Source organism: Denticeps clupeoides, chromosome 5 (assembly GCF_900700375.1).
Source record: "Denticeps clupeoides chromosome 5, fDenClu1.1, whole genome shotgun sequence".
In the NCBI taxonomy this organism is placed as follows: domain Eukaryota; kingdom Metazoa; phylum Chordata; class Actinopteri; order Clupeiformes; family Denticipitidae; genus Denticeps; species Denticeps clupeoides.
This window is the reverse complement of record NC_041711.1, coordinates 25388818-25404444: the sequence shown is the minus strand read 5'-3', so window position 1 is coordinate 25404444 and position 15627 is coordinate 25388818. Positions and strand designations below refer to the sequence as shown.

The 15627-nt window shown below is 44.3% G+C and overlaps 1 protein-coding gene across 4 annotated transcripts in view; it reads right to left on the bottom strand.

The window, feature by feature from the left end:
- Window positions 1-2754: 2754 nt before the first annotated feature.
- The window catches only part of erfl3 (Ets2 repressor factor like 3), a 40091-nt gene continuing 27218 nt past the window's right edge, over window positions 2755-15627 (bottom strand). For all 4 annotated transcript variants that reach the window (XM_028979966.1, XM_028979964.1, XM_028979968.1 and 1 more), the window contains exons 2-5: window positions 14556-14790; window positions 8460-8575; window positions 6929-8022; window positions 2755-6834 (exon numbers count right to left, since the gene is read on the bottom strand). In XM_028979966.1, the coding sequence (XP_028835799.1) occupies window positions 6145-6834; window positions 6929-8022; window positions 8460-8575; window positions 14556-14790 (2135 nt within the window). In that variant the 3' untranslated portion in view covers window positions 2755-6144. The remainder of the gene's footprint in view (window positions 6835-6928; window positions 8023-8459; window positions 8576-14555; window positions 14791-15627) is intronic.

Genomic DNA, 15627 nt, shown 5'->3' with positions numbered 1-15627 from the left:
TCGCAGCGCACAGCCAATCGCGGCGCGGTGCCCGTCCGCCTCTGACGTCAACCACCGCCTGGCCCCGCCCCCTCCCAACAAACTGAAGAGGATTTTTGGGCTGACGTCACCGCGCCACCGCGCGATTGGCCGGGTGCGCGACGAGTCGGAGCCAATGACCGAGCGCAACGGTGATGTCATCACGCGTGTTGCCACCAGCTGGACTGTGGGGGCGTGGCCTCGCGTAAACTCGTCTAACCCCGTGTTTATTTCACGGGTCTGCGCTGACGGCACTGGCGCATGAAAACTTTCTGGCCCGCAGTGGTCCACACGCAACATCATGTCGACTGTGATTAGAAAAAGCGCCGAACGTCGCACCATTTTCACATCCACGCTACTTTTAAACCACGCGAGCTCGTTAATCGTTATATAATCGCCCTGACGGGAACAAGCAGGTCCCCCGTTTCAGCGCCCTCTGTCGTCATCAGAATGCCCGGCGCGGAAAAGTGCAACACCTCGGAAATAAAACGGCAGAAAACGTAAAAACAGGCGAAAGTTGGTGTCGAGCAGCTAATTAAACGTTAAAACAAGACAGACCCCTCCCGCTAGAAGACTCGAGAAGATGAAATTAAACTAGAGCAAAGGACGATTTAACTCAGTCATTTTTAATTACGATGTGTGGTCAAAATTATTTAATAAAACGCTACAAATATAATGTCAAACTTTTATAACTCAAGTTACAGAGGGAGGAAACCGAAGAGATTGTCTGAAAAAGATCTAGAATGGAAGAGGGCCATCTAGAGGAATTGTTATAGCTTTACATGTTGAGTGTTTTGTGGTTTGTTCTACAAGGCCAAAAAAAACTGATCATAAATAACACATTAAAAAGAGGTGTTTTATATGTTTGCTTCAGCTGATGTTACTTAAACAATTCACATTTCAGGCCACAAAAGTGTAAAATTGGAACATTGGAAGGAAATAAACTCCAAATAAACTCTGCGGTGTCTCAGGATTTCAATAAAGTAGCATGCTCCGTCAACGGGACAGAGCTATGACATTGCTGTGCAAATGGCCCACATTCCCTCGTCAGTCGAGCCTCCTTTTTTCCTTTCTCCACGGGACTTTGCCCTATGATCCTGAACTCTCAGGCTGACAGCCACTTAGCTCTGCACACCCCAACACTTGCTTGCCAATCAACTGTCCACCCCATGCCGAGCACTGGGGCATTTGATCGGCCTGCTGTTTTAAACAGATGCTAACAAACGGGACTAAGGGGACAAAGAAATTGTCTAAAGCAGTGAGTTATAAGAGCATACAAATCAACATACAACATGAAAAGATATTATAACTGTATTATATATTGTAAACTTTTAAATTGGTTGTATACAGTGGCTAGAGAAGGCTGGTTGAACATAAAATATATAACACGTACGTGAATGCAGCGTAGGATTAATATATTATACACCTGATTTTAAACCTGAAGACTCCATGTTCTCACACACACTGTAAACCTCTAAAACCTACTCAGAAGGAAGGACTTCCTCTTTGTGGAATCTAATGCTTCTTAATTTCTGCCAGTCTGTACAAGTTTGTATGAACCTGTCACTTGTTGCTTTATCTGTTCAATGTTTGAGAAGATGACACATTCAGCATCTGACAAATGCGTACAGACATCAGTCATTATGATTCCAGTTGTGAACTTTTTTTACAGGCCATATAACACTACTGTCATGATTGTATACATGCATTGGGTAGATCCCAAGCCCCTGGGGCACAAAAAGTTCCTCTCACCCCAATACATTAATTAATTCATTTTCTTTGTCCTCAGAAGGGGCAAAGAGCAGCAGATCCTCAGTTAAACTGACATTCAATTTTACTTGGTCACAGCAAACACCGATGATTTGCATGTCTAAAAAAAGATCAAAGTCAGATCTTTATCAACATAGCAAGTCAGATTCATTTCAGTGTTTATGCTCAATCCAACTGGAAATATATAAATGAGACAAAATGTCTGTCTGGCAGAAAAACAATCCTTTGCATCTGCTGATATTAATATGCATTGGCTGTGTAACGCGAGAGCTACGTGTTGCTCATATTGGGTGACACTGGCGGTGAGGAGGGAGTTGTGGGGACTCTGGCGGAGTGTGATGCTGCGCGTGAGTGGGTGATGGAGCCTTTCCAGCAAGAGCCGTGACTAATTACACAGATCTTGTGATGGTGGGCATTTTCCCATCAAAGCTGTTTTTTAACTGCAGGTTGTTTGTTTTAGTCTCATGACAAGATTTTAAAAATAATAAATATTAATTTTACTCACATGATACCATTATTCACTTATCATCACTTGTTGTCCTTTGAATGTACTTTTAATCACCGGTCTAACAGTCCGCGTGGGCCGAATTCTTGGATTTAAATTATTTTAATTCACAAAATTTATTTATGTGGTCGTCATGCACTCACTAAAACTAAGCACACGAAGAAGCGGATTGATCGTTAAAAAGTGTGACAGCCTGTCATTCTTCATTTGTAACAGTAGATGGCGACATTTCTCACACAAAGCCGCATCATGGAGCCACATCCAGTCGTTCACTACATAGAAGTAGACAAAATCTAAGTTAATTATCACAGAGTGACACCATAGTGTCACTGATTCTGGCCATTTTCAGTCAGCAGTCGGTCACTTTCAAAATTTTCCTGAAGCGAACACCACCCCACTCTATTGGTAATGGAGAATTACTGGACTGAGCGATTACAGTTGACAAAAGCACAACACTTCCAGATAGTTCCAACCTGTTTTAATTAACCCTGATTACATCTTAATTACATGTTTGAAACAAATAAAACACAAAAAGAAAGAAGAGAAATTCATAGTTACATCATTGTATTAAAACTCATCCCTCTATGAGTGTTATGTAACTGCAGAAAAGAGAAATGGGGGAGGGAGAGACACCTTTACACAGTAAAACAATAATACATCTCTTCTTTTAAAATAGTACAATCCCCGAATGAAAACAAAAAAAAAATGTACAAGAGCAAGATAGAAAGAAAAAAGGTAACATTACAAAATAAAAATTACAATACAGGACAGATCCCCCCCAACACACCAAAATAAAAATCCTCCCTCATCCCTCGCCTTATCCTGCTTTGCCACTTCTGTTACCATAGAGCACTATATGATTTAATATTACACCTTTAGTTATCTTACAAATGTAAAAGTTACACCAAACACAAAGAAAGAAAAAAGGAAGAAGAACCTTTTCCCTCCCCTAATTTCCACTGAATGTGATAAACACTCAATGAAAATGACTAAACCCATGAGAAACGCAAGGGAGGGTTAAATTATTCAGCAACATTAATAACAATAATAATAATAATAATAATAATAATGAACAGCAATATTGATATCGAAGGAATAGTATGGAGCAGCGGGGGTGAGAAACGAATTACCTGTAAACACAAAAACAAAGACAAACGAGACCATCGCATACTGCCTCCGCCAAGCCCCTCTGAACACGGAGAAGGGGTGTGGCCAGCATATGCCCTGCCCCTGCCGTTCAGCAACCGCTGCTGCCGTTTGGGCCGGGTGATGCCCTTGGAAAAACCACTCACAGCAGCCTGAGTACGGACCCAGCATCCCAGGAAAGAGCATGTGACCAAGTTAGACTGAGGGCCTTGTACAGTATGCAATACACAGTGGCAAACACAGCACAGACAAAAGCGATGTCCTCCAGATATGAAGAGTTAGTAGTAAGGCAGCTTTCATTATAAGTACAGACGCAACAGGGTGGATTGGGTGAGAGGGATGGTGGAGAAGCTGACTAATGACACCACGTACAGCGCAAAACAAGTGGGTGTGTCAATCAGAAGAGCCCGACCAAACCAACATAAAAACGTTGCAAAGAACGTTTTAAAATGGAAGGAGGCCTAAGGTGGTGGCTTAGATGGGACTGGGAGTTTAGAGTAATGCCCTTTGTAGATCAGTCCTGAACATATCTGGTTTTTCGGAGCATCATAGAAAGCACCTCCTCCCCCCAGGACGAGGTGGACACGGCCATCCTGGCCACAAGCATCTTTGCTGCTATCCTTTCGCCCCCACTGCACCCTAAAACCCGCCACCAACTGACTCATTACTGTCAGCTCAATGACACAACATTCCCCAACATTCATCTCAAGACCCAGTGCAGGAGGACCGAACCTGAATTTCAGCAGATTGATGAGGGTGAGCACGGGTTTGAGTGGGCGGGGTCTGAGAGTGCACTGGACACAGCTGCCACTGCTGGGAGCTGCTCCGCATGTCCATACGTTTACTCCCCCATCAACGGGACACATTTATATAAAACGTTATATAAAACAGAAAGGGTCAAACCCGAGAGCTATCATTATAAGCTCTCGAGCACTGATAAATCGACCCTCCAGATCAGCTCTGAAAAAAAAGACAAAAACATTTACAAAAAAATCTGGATCTTTAATTTCTTTAAATGCCATGGTCTAAAATTGTATTTTATAATATTCATATTGGATATATAATATCTATATAAAGGTACAGTTTGTGAGTGTATATTTATTTAATTTTTCTTTTTAAAAAACATGCTATAAAAACAAGGCATAAGAGGCAGTGTGTGTGAGGTCTGGGACTATCGTCTCCTCCTTCGGTACAAGTGACACTTCCCAGAATCCTCTTCCTGTGACCAGGTCAGAAGTCACACCTGCCATGCTGGTTGGACTGGAGAGCCAGAGGACATGAGCTAATGAATTAAAGGCAGTGTGAATTTCAGTGTGTGTGTGTGTGTGTGTGTGTGTGTGTGTGGCAAGTGAACAGTGTGTTCTGCTCTGGTGTGTGTGTGTGTATGTGTGTATTCTCGATATGAATGGTTTTGTTAACACTATGAGACTATCATACTAGACATCTTGTTAGCTGGTGGACTTGATTGGTGAATTTCTGACAGGTGACCTGGTAGAGAACCAGTCGCTCCTCCAGGTGACTGGAAGGTGAATTTGATAGTGAGCTTGTCCTTCTTTCATTCATGAAAGGCCATTCAATTCACTCCACCACTGATGCTTCCTCATGTCCTCTCTGCCATTCTCCCACTTCTTTATGGTCAGATGGGGTGGAGGAGTGGCTGGGATGCAAAACAAGGAGTAGCAAGGAGTACCTCTGCTAGTCTGTTCATCGCCTGAGTTAGTTCGGTTTCGAAACGGTCCAACAGTAGCAGATAAATCAGCGGAATGAGAGGTGGGTTTGGATCCATGTGTGGTCCCAAAGAAACATCTAGCTGGAGAAAAGACATGAGGAGATGGGAGTATAGGCAAGCTTCGGTTGTTGCGACTGTTGTGGCTGTGGTCAAGTGTGTCAGCTTTCACGTCTTCTCTAACCATTGCTGACAGAGCCTTTGGATCATGATGGTTCCTCAACCAAGGTGTCAACAGTTGTGCAGCAGACAGGGAAAGGGGAAAGCCCTGATTACGTCAGACCGGGAGTTACCTCGAAAGCACAATCAGTCTCCCTCAAACCTCCGCTGGGCCAGGACAGAAACACGAAGGAGGCCAACACCATCAAGTGTACCTGAGTGGACCTGTCCATTTATGTGTTCCTCAGAAAAGCCAATAGAAAATGGTTCAAGGCTTTTCACTTGTGACCAGAGTTGTGAACTGCATAGGGAGCGGCAGGACTGAAGCAGTAAGAAAACAGGTGGAAGGACAGCACTCCTCCGTGTAAGTTCAGTAGATTAGAGGGAGATGATTGACGACTTCACACTCCTCTCCCCTCTTCTCACTTGGGTCATGGGTTCTGGGTAGATTACAGGCACTTCACTAATCGGATTCATTTATTTTAGAAAAATAAAATCTACACCTCTGACGTGCAAGGTCAGAGTTGGGAAAGAATTGTGTGCCAGTTGCAAATCTCTGATGCATCCAATCACTGTGCCCGGGGCTGAACCTGGCACATGCATAAATATGAACATACACATTCAGAGACAGGGTCCAGATCAGGGTCTAGGCTCCATTTTGTCCAGGAATCCTCAAAGTGTTAATGTCAGACAAAAAGTAAAACCTGTTGTACGACCGGTGAGCAGAATTCCAGTGTTCTCATGCAAGTCTGGGGTAAAAGATCTTGTGGTGCACATCAGTATTAGCATCGGTGAATGTCAGTTGTTTGAGAATGTGGGATCAGCAGTCGTTGTTCTCCAAGGAGAGCTGGGCAGTTGCCCGGTGCAGCTCAGTGCTCGCCCTGTGATGGGTGGGTGTATGGGGCAGTGGACATTCCAGGCCCTGATGAGGCGGGCTTTCTCCTTCTCCACTTATGCTCCCATTCTCCTCCATAACCTCCTCCTCGGCTCCATCCCGCTCCTTCGTCTGTCCCTTGAACATGTTGGTGTTTCGCACCTTTTTATCCTCTGCTTCCTCTGCACTGGCCTCCATGCGCTGGTCCTCGCTCCAGCGCCGCTTGAAACGCAGCTTCAGAGGGATACACTTGGTTTGCTGTTGGACTTCACTGCTGGTGGGTGGAGGAAGGGAATGGGGGTTGGCAGCTGGTGTTTCTCCAGGCTCGTCCGGCTCACTTTTCAGTGATGGGAGACCACGCCGGGTCTCTGCAAAGTGGGGACTGAAGAAGGGTAGCAATCCTGGTGGTGCAGGTGCTTTGAAGACATCCTCCAGGTCATCGTCCAGATGGGGTGGGTGGGCGTTGCCGTTGGGGTGATGGGAATGGTGTTGATGGTGAGAATGGCGATGGAAAGAGCGGTGGTGGTGGCGAGACGAAGAGAAGGACTCAAAGTCATCACGCTCATCAGCCTCTTCATCACTAATGTCTGTCACCTCTACCTCCTCTTCTGATTCAATGTCAGAGATGGGTTCCACCTACATGAGGAGACATTAGGGTCAATTAATGATCTGATGGGCATTAAACAAACACCAGATGAACCATTACTCCAGACACTGGTTGGAAACTCACCTTGATCTTTGGTAAACCGGTGCTGTTGAGAGAACCAGTGGAGGAGGAGTTGGACACCAGGCCTGAGCCACCGGCTGAGCTGAGGTCACTGCCAAAGGAGAGAGAGGAACCCAGACCAGAGGTTGAAGTGGAGGAAAGTGAGTTCTCTCGGACTGGACCTGCTTGGCCACCTTGGCCCTCCCTCTGCTTGCGGCCCAGTGGTGGTGGTTGTAACTTGAACTTGAAGGGTGAAAGGTGGGGTGGCTCTTCAGCTAGGTGAACTGGGTGGTGGATGGGGTGGGAGTGTGGTGGATGTCCATGGCTGTGGGCATGTGGGTGGGACAGGCCAGAGTGATGGCTGTTGAGCACTGTTGGACGCTCCCCCCGATCAACAGACCGGTCAACACTTCCCCCAGAAGCAGCTCCAGCCCCTGTGGATCCTCCTAGACCCTTATCGCTGAGCCGGTGGGGCTGAGGGATGACAATATTCGGATAGTGCAAGAAGGCACGGGGACTCAGGTGGTAGTTGTAGACACTCTGTGTGTGAGCCTGAAGGTAACGCTTCATGTCTTCTGGGTTGAAGGAGAAGTGAGAGCCCAGCATGGGGGAGAGAGTGGGAGATGGTGTGTAGGGGAGGTGGGATGAGGGTGTCATGGAGAGGGCAGGTGAAAGAGGAGGGGCTAACAGTCCAGCAGGCCCGGGACCTGGGAGTGGAGAAACAGGGAAGGGTGACAGAGGCTCAGCGTGGACCCTATGGGTTGGAGGTGCACGAGGTGGAGGGGGCGCTGCATTGCTGGGACCCCCATACATGCGGAACAGAGACTCGTGGGACAGGCGCGGATGAAGGATGCTCCGGAACCTCTCTCCCACCCCTCTCTCTCCTGCTCTCTCTTCTGTAGCTCCCCCGTTACCCTCCTCTATTTCGGAGTTGACAGACGTGCCGTCGCTGCAGTCGCTGACGGAGCCGCGGGCTATACGCCGTCCCATGCTGAAGACGCTAGGGCTGCGCAGCTCCTCATTGGGGGAAAGGACCTCCGAAGGCGTTGAGGGAGGGAAACGGAAGTGTGTGCCTGCCCCAGTCGGCACAGGAGGGGCACTCTGAGGAACTCCACTGCCTGGACGGGGAAGAGAAAATGTGTCCAATCATCTCATAACTTCACGTAAACTTACAATGACATGCTGAATATGATTTCAAAATTTTAAGATGTTTAAATTTGACAATAAAGTAGTGTTGAAGAACATGGAAAACAATTTCCCTCTGGGAATAAACGTTTTCATGTTAGAGATAATTAGGTCAAGCATGACCTCACATCACAATGCATTAATTATTAAATGGCTAATTACTGGCAAATTACCTGTTTAAAAGGTGTAACTGCAATGTTAAATGTAATCCAAATTGTTTAGGAATTAATACACTGACTTATGGATTGCAGTAATTTTTTTAAACTACAGTGACATTGCTAATCATGAATGATTTAATATTTAGGCACACTGGCCTCGGGAAAGACAGATATAAATATATAGCCTGATTGAGCCAGAGACACAGTCGTACCAGTAGAGCCCATGTCTATGAACGGGTAGTTGACCAGGACCAGCTTGTTGAAATTGAACTTGTAGGTGAACCTCTTCCCTTTAGTCTTGTGTAGGATCCTCTTGTTATAGTAATATCTGCCATCATATAAACACACACAGTTTAGACACTCATTTTATAGACAGATAACATGCACAAGAAGTTTATGTGAGACCAGCAAATCTAAGTTTGTTTCCTTTGAGTGTGTTTGTTGCTCTGTTGATCAGTTTGGCCAAACAAATGGGTGGTAGTAGCCTAGTGGGTAACACACTCGCCTATGAACCAGAAGACCCGGGTTCGAATCCCACTTACTACCATTGTGTCCCTGAGCAAGACACTTAACCCTAAATTGCTCCAGGGAGACTGTCCGTGTAACTACTGATTGTAAGTCGCTCTGGATAAGGGCGTCTGATAAATGCTGTAAATGTAAATGTGGTCAATTCAGGTTTGCCATAAGGTCTAATATATGGACTTAACAAACAGCTTCCGATGCGAACCATACAACAGAAGCAGATATCTGTCAATAAGAATAAATTAACCTGAATAGCTTCATTACCATGAATGTCCAAGAGTGTATGGGGGACCGTGGGTTTGCTGAGCACACAATAGGTTAGTTACATTTGTTGATGTATTAGACACTGTCAGTGTGATCTGTGCTCTTTTTGTTTATTTTTGCCAGCATGTCTGTCTGTGTGTGTAACAGAGTAAGTAGTGAGTGTCAGGGCCTTTTCAGGACAATGCTGGACATTCAGGTCAGTGTAGCAGCAGCAACCCATCACTTTACATAACACTTTTAACACACCAATAAACTCTCCCCCTCCTTAATCGCCTTACATAACAGCCATTCTCTCCCTGGGCCGTCTATAAGACCCCATCTATAATAACCTTTGTCCTTCTATATCATTTTATATAATCGGTTCCCTTTTTTCTTTCTTTCCATCCTTTTATATAACCCTGGCCCAATCTACAGCCACTTCTTCAGGGCTCTCGAGACAGCGTGTGTGAGCGTGTGCATGTGTGTTGCGTGCTCTTTCGTTCTCTCATTAGAGGGTAAACTGGTAATCTGAGTGAATGGCAGGGTTAGAGGAAAGACGCTTACATCAGCAGACTGCTGAATGTATAGAGTGTATACTTTAAAGCAGTGTATGCAGGTTACGTACGAGTCAGTAGAGTACGGTTATTAGGGTTCTCACGTGGTGGAGTTAAATATACCATAAAAGGGAGACAGAAAGACTTTTGTCTTGGAAACATGGCGTGTGTATGGGAGGGAGTGTGTGATTATATGCTGTATGTGTTATTTAGGGTTATGGAGAGCCTATGGCTTGGCTCTATTATGGTCTTTAGGATGTTTCTGCATCTGTTCAGACAGGGAGTTGCAGCGAGTTTTGCCTTCTCTCCCCTTTCTAGTCAACAGCTGCCTCAATCTTTCATTTTCACACGTGTCCTCATGTCGTCCTCCCCATTCTGCCATTCTGACAGAGACTGGGGAAAAAGAGACAGAAGTAGAGAGGGTGGGGGGCAGGTCTGCTGTGTCGAAAAACACTGTTTACACTGGGCCAGGAGCAGCCATGTAATTTTAGCGCATTGGAGAAGAAGACATTAACAAGGGCTTCTTCCCATGGAGCGCAACTGGGGACAATGAGGAGCAAGAGGCTACAGGAATGCCTCAGAGCACTAAATATTTACAGTAGCACCATACCTGCACACGTTCCCACAGCTGCAGCCCCGATAGTTGTAGTAACTGTAGCCACGGCAGTATGGCAGCCAGCTACGGGGGCACGTGTGGAAACAAAGCTGGAGGAAAGTTACTTTATCATGCGTCTTCGGCAACTAGTGCAAGTGAGAATGCTGGTCCTGTTGAGAGACGTGGGTCTCTGTTGGTTCGGTCGCATCGTTTTCAAATTCCAGCCAGAGCGCATGGCCGCATGCGTGCTCAACACAAACTCCACACACGGCGCACAAATACTCGAAACTTTTTCCCACCACTCCTCCCCCTCTCCCTCCCACTCTGTGAGTCAGGGAGGGAGGGCGCACTTTGAAGAGCATTTGAACTCACTTCAAAAAAGAAGAAAGGATTCTTTGAGGGTCTGCGTTTAGCTGCACAGCCACCCAACAGCCCAGTCCTGGCTGACCCGCACTCATCCAACATGGCTGAATCAAGATTTACAATTGAACATATATGTATAAAACGTTTTTTTTTCAATCCAGCAAAAAGGGAAGTGGGCCTTTACGTTTTAGGGAGTTTTAGGGAACATTGAGACTGTATGATCTGCAGTGGCCATGAACAGGATTAGAGGGCAGTTTAAAAAACCCACCGCAGACACCATATTCCCATTTGAGTGTTGAACAGGAAACAGACAAAAACACTTCCCAGTATTTACAGTGGGGCATTTCTGTGGTTAATTATGCTGGCCACGTTTCTGTCAATGCATTTATTCTGAGCCCTAGATCTTTCACACAACGTTCTGTCTCACAGTCACACAAATACATTCACACACAGCCCTGCATGTCCACGCACACAACAATACAGTGTACAATGTATTCAAATCAAGTTAAAGAAACACCCTGTAAAATGTCTGAATTTAGTGTAGTGGACTCAAAATCTCACATTCGCATTTCCTAATTTTTTGCCTTGTTCATTTTTTTAATTACTTTTAACTGTCACTTTTTATACAATTTGTATTTTACAGTTTGTTTGTTTTTTTTCATCCTAACTGTATTTTTTACAGCGTCAGTAAAGTGGAGGGGATGACGCTCTGTGGGTTTTCTGTTATTGTCCATGGTGCAACACCAACTGTTTGTTCGGTCAAACCATGTAATGACCTACACTGTTACGAACATGTACACACTAGTTGTCTGTAGCACAAGATCACCAGCTAGTCTGAAACTGTAGGTTTGGAACACTGGTAAAAATATTCCTACACCAAACCTACTGCTTAACACTGTTTTCATACACTAATAAATATGGGCCCAGGTTCCACACTGATGGTAAGTAGGCTGGTGACCACATATGTCATGGCATATATCAAGTTAATGCAAGTGGGATTGCATTGGATTTAAAAAAATGTGTGGTGCACAAGACAAAAGACAGTCTGCAGAATAAAATATATCAACAGTAAACCATAAATAAAAAGAAATAGAGCATATTTTAGTACAACTTGGCTTTATTTGGTGGGATGCCTCTATGAGTCACATGTAAAATGCCTCCAATAACAACAGGTTTTCTTTAAGAGAACTATATATTTTTTAAGTTCTTTAAAACACCCCCAAAACACCCACCAGTTTCTGCTGTCAATCCTACTGATCTGTGTTCATGCCAAACTTGTGACTGGATGTAACCATGCTGAGTGTGAGTGTGTGTTCTTTTCCTGAAATGGTCATTAAAGAAAGGGGGTCGAACAGCTCTGGTCACATGTCGAGACGAGGAGTTCCTGCCCGTCTTCCCCCTGCAGTGCATGGAGTCCATTCACTAGAGCCAGATAAACATCATAACGCACGTGTGTGTTTGCATGTGCCACTTGTCGGTGGAGTGTGTGTGTGCGCGCTTGAGCACGTGTATTCACCCACACAGCTAATAATGGATTCATTCTATGCCAAACAATAAGATGCACACAACTGCACAAGCTCAAACACATGCACTGAGTCAAGTTAACATCAACATGAGCATCAACAAGTCACACAAAGACATTCACTCAGCTATGTGCACGCACACACACACACACACACACGCACACACGTTCCATCATCCAACAATGAAGGCTGTTGTAGACCACAACTACTGTCCTGCTAAGTGCTACAAACAGAGTAGTGTCACAGCAGTTCAACCCAATCAACCCCACTGAAGGTCACAGCAGTCCAGCTCAATCAAATCCAGAGAGAGCTGATTGCCATCACAGCGGTCAAATTCGATCAAACCTGCAAGAGCTCAGTGACGTTCAGTCTCAAAGGCTGAATTTCAGTTAGTCACCACAGCACATAACTCAGCATACAGCGCAACACAAATAAAATGTGGTTAGTTGAAACACTATGAATTCACACCTCGTTCCAAAAAAATTTATAGGTTCTCCACTTTATGCACTTAAGATACCGATCCAATACCATCACTGCAGTTCTGCCAGTACTGAACAAGTACAGCAGTACTAACATATTGAAATTTGTACTGTGCTACTAATATGTCTTTGCATCTTTAAAAGTGTCACAAGCTGTCACAAGACATTGGACTTGTGGTATATTGGACAGAAACCAATATTAAGCACTACACTATATATTTTTTTTTAACTGAATATAAATTGTAGACTTGCTCATTCCCACTGGATCCCAGTGGTACCCATATAAGGCCAGTCTATAGAGCTCATTGTATCTTTTTTACTGGAAAGACAGCGAAGAAGCAGAGGGGTGGAATGGCAGTCAGAATCAGAAGATACCAGAGAGGGCAGAGATGGGATTTCACTATTTTGGAATTTGGACAAGAGTTGGAGTATTAAAAGGACCAATTCTTGATTTCCCTAATTGGGAATTCAGCAGCACAGGGAAATGACGAACAAGCAGAGCCGCATCCTAAGGTCTCATGGAATGTCAACAGTAACACAATAGAAATTCAGATAGCGGGAGTTTCCATACACGCCTGACAGGAAAGCGTTAGGGCATGGGCCTGAAAATAAAAATACAATTGTATAAGGGAAGGAAAAAAGTCTGGTTTGAGGACGGGCCCAACAGCACACACAGTTGTCAAGAAGAATAAGCTGGGGATTTTAAGAAATGGCAGGCTGTAATTTCTGGGGCCTGAGGTTTTTCTCTGCAGCGGTATCTTGAGGGATTCCACATCTGCCCACATGACGCTTGGCGTGTGGTGGTGTGTCGGAACATGCTGTGTGTGATTTCGTAACCTGTCATTTACAGTGTCATTAATCTGCTCTCAGCATTGTCTATGCACTGTTGAGGGATTTAATTCCAGTGTCTGTTCAGATCCTAAATGAACATGGTCCATCACAAACAGATTGGGTGTCACTGTGTGAAGTATCCAACGTTTGGTGTCCATTTGTACCCAACCCTGTTTCTTTATATATACAAGCACTTTGTCTAATTGGAAAATCTGTTAGAGCTCAGGCTAAGAATAGAACTTATTGGAAAAGAGTAAGGGAAAGAGAAAGTGTGAGAGAGGAAGAGGAACGTGGAGAGGACAAGAACTTCAGATGTGGGTACAGAACCTCTGGGCTTGGGTGGCAGGGCCTTTAAATTGCAGGGATTAATGATGGAAAAATCACTCCGCATCAGCAGCCACATGCCCCGTTCACTGTTAAAGAGCGACCCTTCTGCTGTTTGGAATCATTTGCCAGTCTGTTGTCATTCTTTTAGCCCAAGTCAACACGCCGTTGGCTGTGCCGCCTGGCTCAAACTTGTGTAACGGGGGTGATGTAAGAATGAAGCTCTGTCGTCAAGTAGCAAAAGCACCCACACAGTCATCCTCTCATCACAGGCCATAGTGGGGCATCCCAATCTCTAAATGGCAAAGTGAATATCAGTCTGATACCAAGCACAGGAGTTAAATATGTACCTGCACCCAACAGTGTGCAGCCTGTCTAAAAGTTGCGCTAATTTGAATTGTTCCTGAAAGAGTCACATTTCTATTCCTTCATTCATCTGATGCTGTTGTAATGGTCAGAAACAGTGGTACACATTATATTTACAGGTATCCTCACACTGGGGAAATATTGTGTAAGCTTGAGAGGATTTGCTTGAGAAAAAATGTGCTAAACAAGAGTGAGACAGAGACAGAGAGAGAGAGAGAGAGAGAGAGAGAGATAGAGAGATATAGATAGATAGATAGATAGATAGATAGATAGATAGATAGATAGATAGATAGATAGATAGATAGATAGATAGATAGATAGATAGATAGATAGATAGATAGATAGATAGATAGATAGATAGATAGATAGATAGATAGATAGAGTGAAGAATTGCCGTCACTGGTCATATGAAAGCGAGATTACCATTATGAGAATCAATGAAAACACACAAGCAACAAATAAATAATCAACAACCAAGTAATTAAAACCATTGATGGAGTTGCTGTACCTGAGCGCACGGCTGAGCTTGTCGTAGTTCATTTGGGGTTTGCACTTGCGTGCCCCCCACAGCCGAGCCACCTCATCAGGGTCCTTAATGACAAACTCGCCATAGTCTCCTTGCCAGGCAATCACATCATGATACTCCTCTTTCCGCAGAAGCTCCAGGATGAAGTGCCACAGCTGAATTTGCCGTGAACCGGGGCTCGACTCAGGCTTGTAGGCCCAATCTGGGAAGGCAAACCCTGTAGAGCACAGACACAAAAAGATGGTAGAGATGTTACTGAGGATGTCGCCCATCGATAGCCCAACCATCAACAATCTAAGGTCATGGGTTTAATTTCACATATAGGCAATTATATCAGTCTCAACTTGCTTAAAACAGACCAGGGACATATCAGTACATAGGTTTGAAGAACCTGACCAAGTCAGTGTCAAAAATGGTCCAAAATGACGTGTGACCCACATGATGTACCAGGGTAAAAGGGGGATCATCAAGGGGGAATGAATCAATAAAGAGAACATACTGCACATTCACATATGTTAAACTTTAGAGTTCAAAAAGAAAGCTCATGATCAACTAGAAAGACTATTTTTTTCATTGAATTTTCATACAGTAAAGGAAACATTCTACATTATGTTAAGATCTCAAAGTCCAGTCCTACATGTGCATTAACTCGCCTCATTTATTTACTCAGCGGTTATGCTGAGTTTTACCAGTTCTTTAGATCAATCAAACTAGCAGCTGGTTTTGTTTGTTTAAAGGTCAATTATAGGTTTATCATATACAGCGGGGGTTCTCAACCTTTTCAACATCAAGGTCCAACTATTGATCCTTAAAATATGTCAGAGTCCATATGAAATTTCTCAAAAAGCTCTCTCTCTCTTTTATATATATATAAAAAGACTGATGGCTGCAGGAGTCTACATCTTATTTGATTGCTCAAATTATGTACATAGAATACAGTATAATACAGATTCAAATAAAGAGAGGATCTCAATGTCATTTTGCCTCATACAGCAATGTTACATAAATACATCGCTGTAACAGTTCTGTATGAGGGAAAATGACATTCAATTCC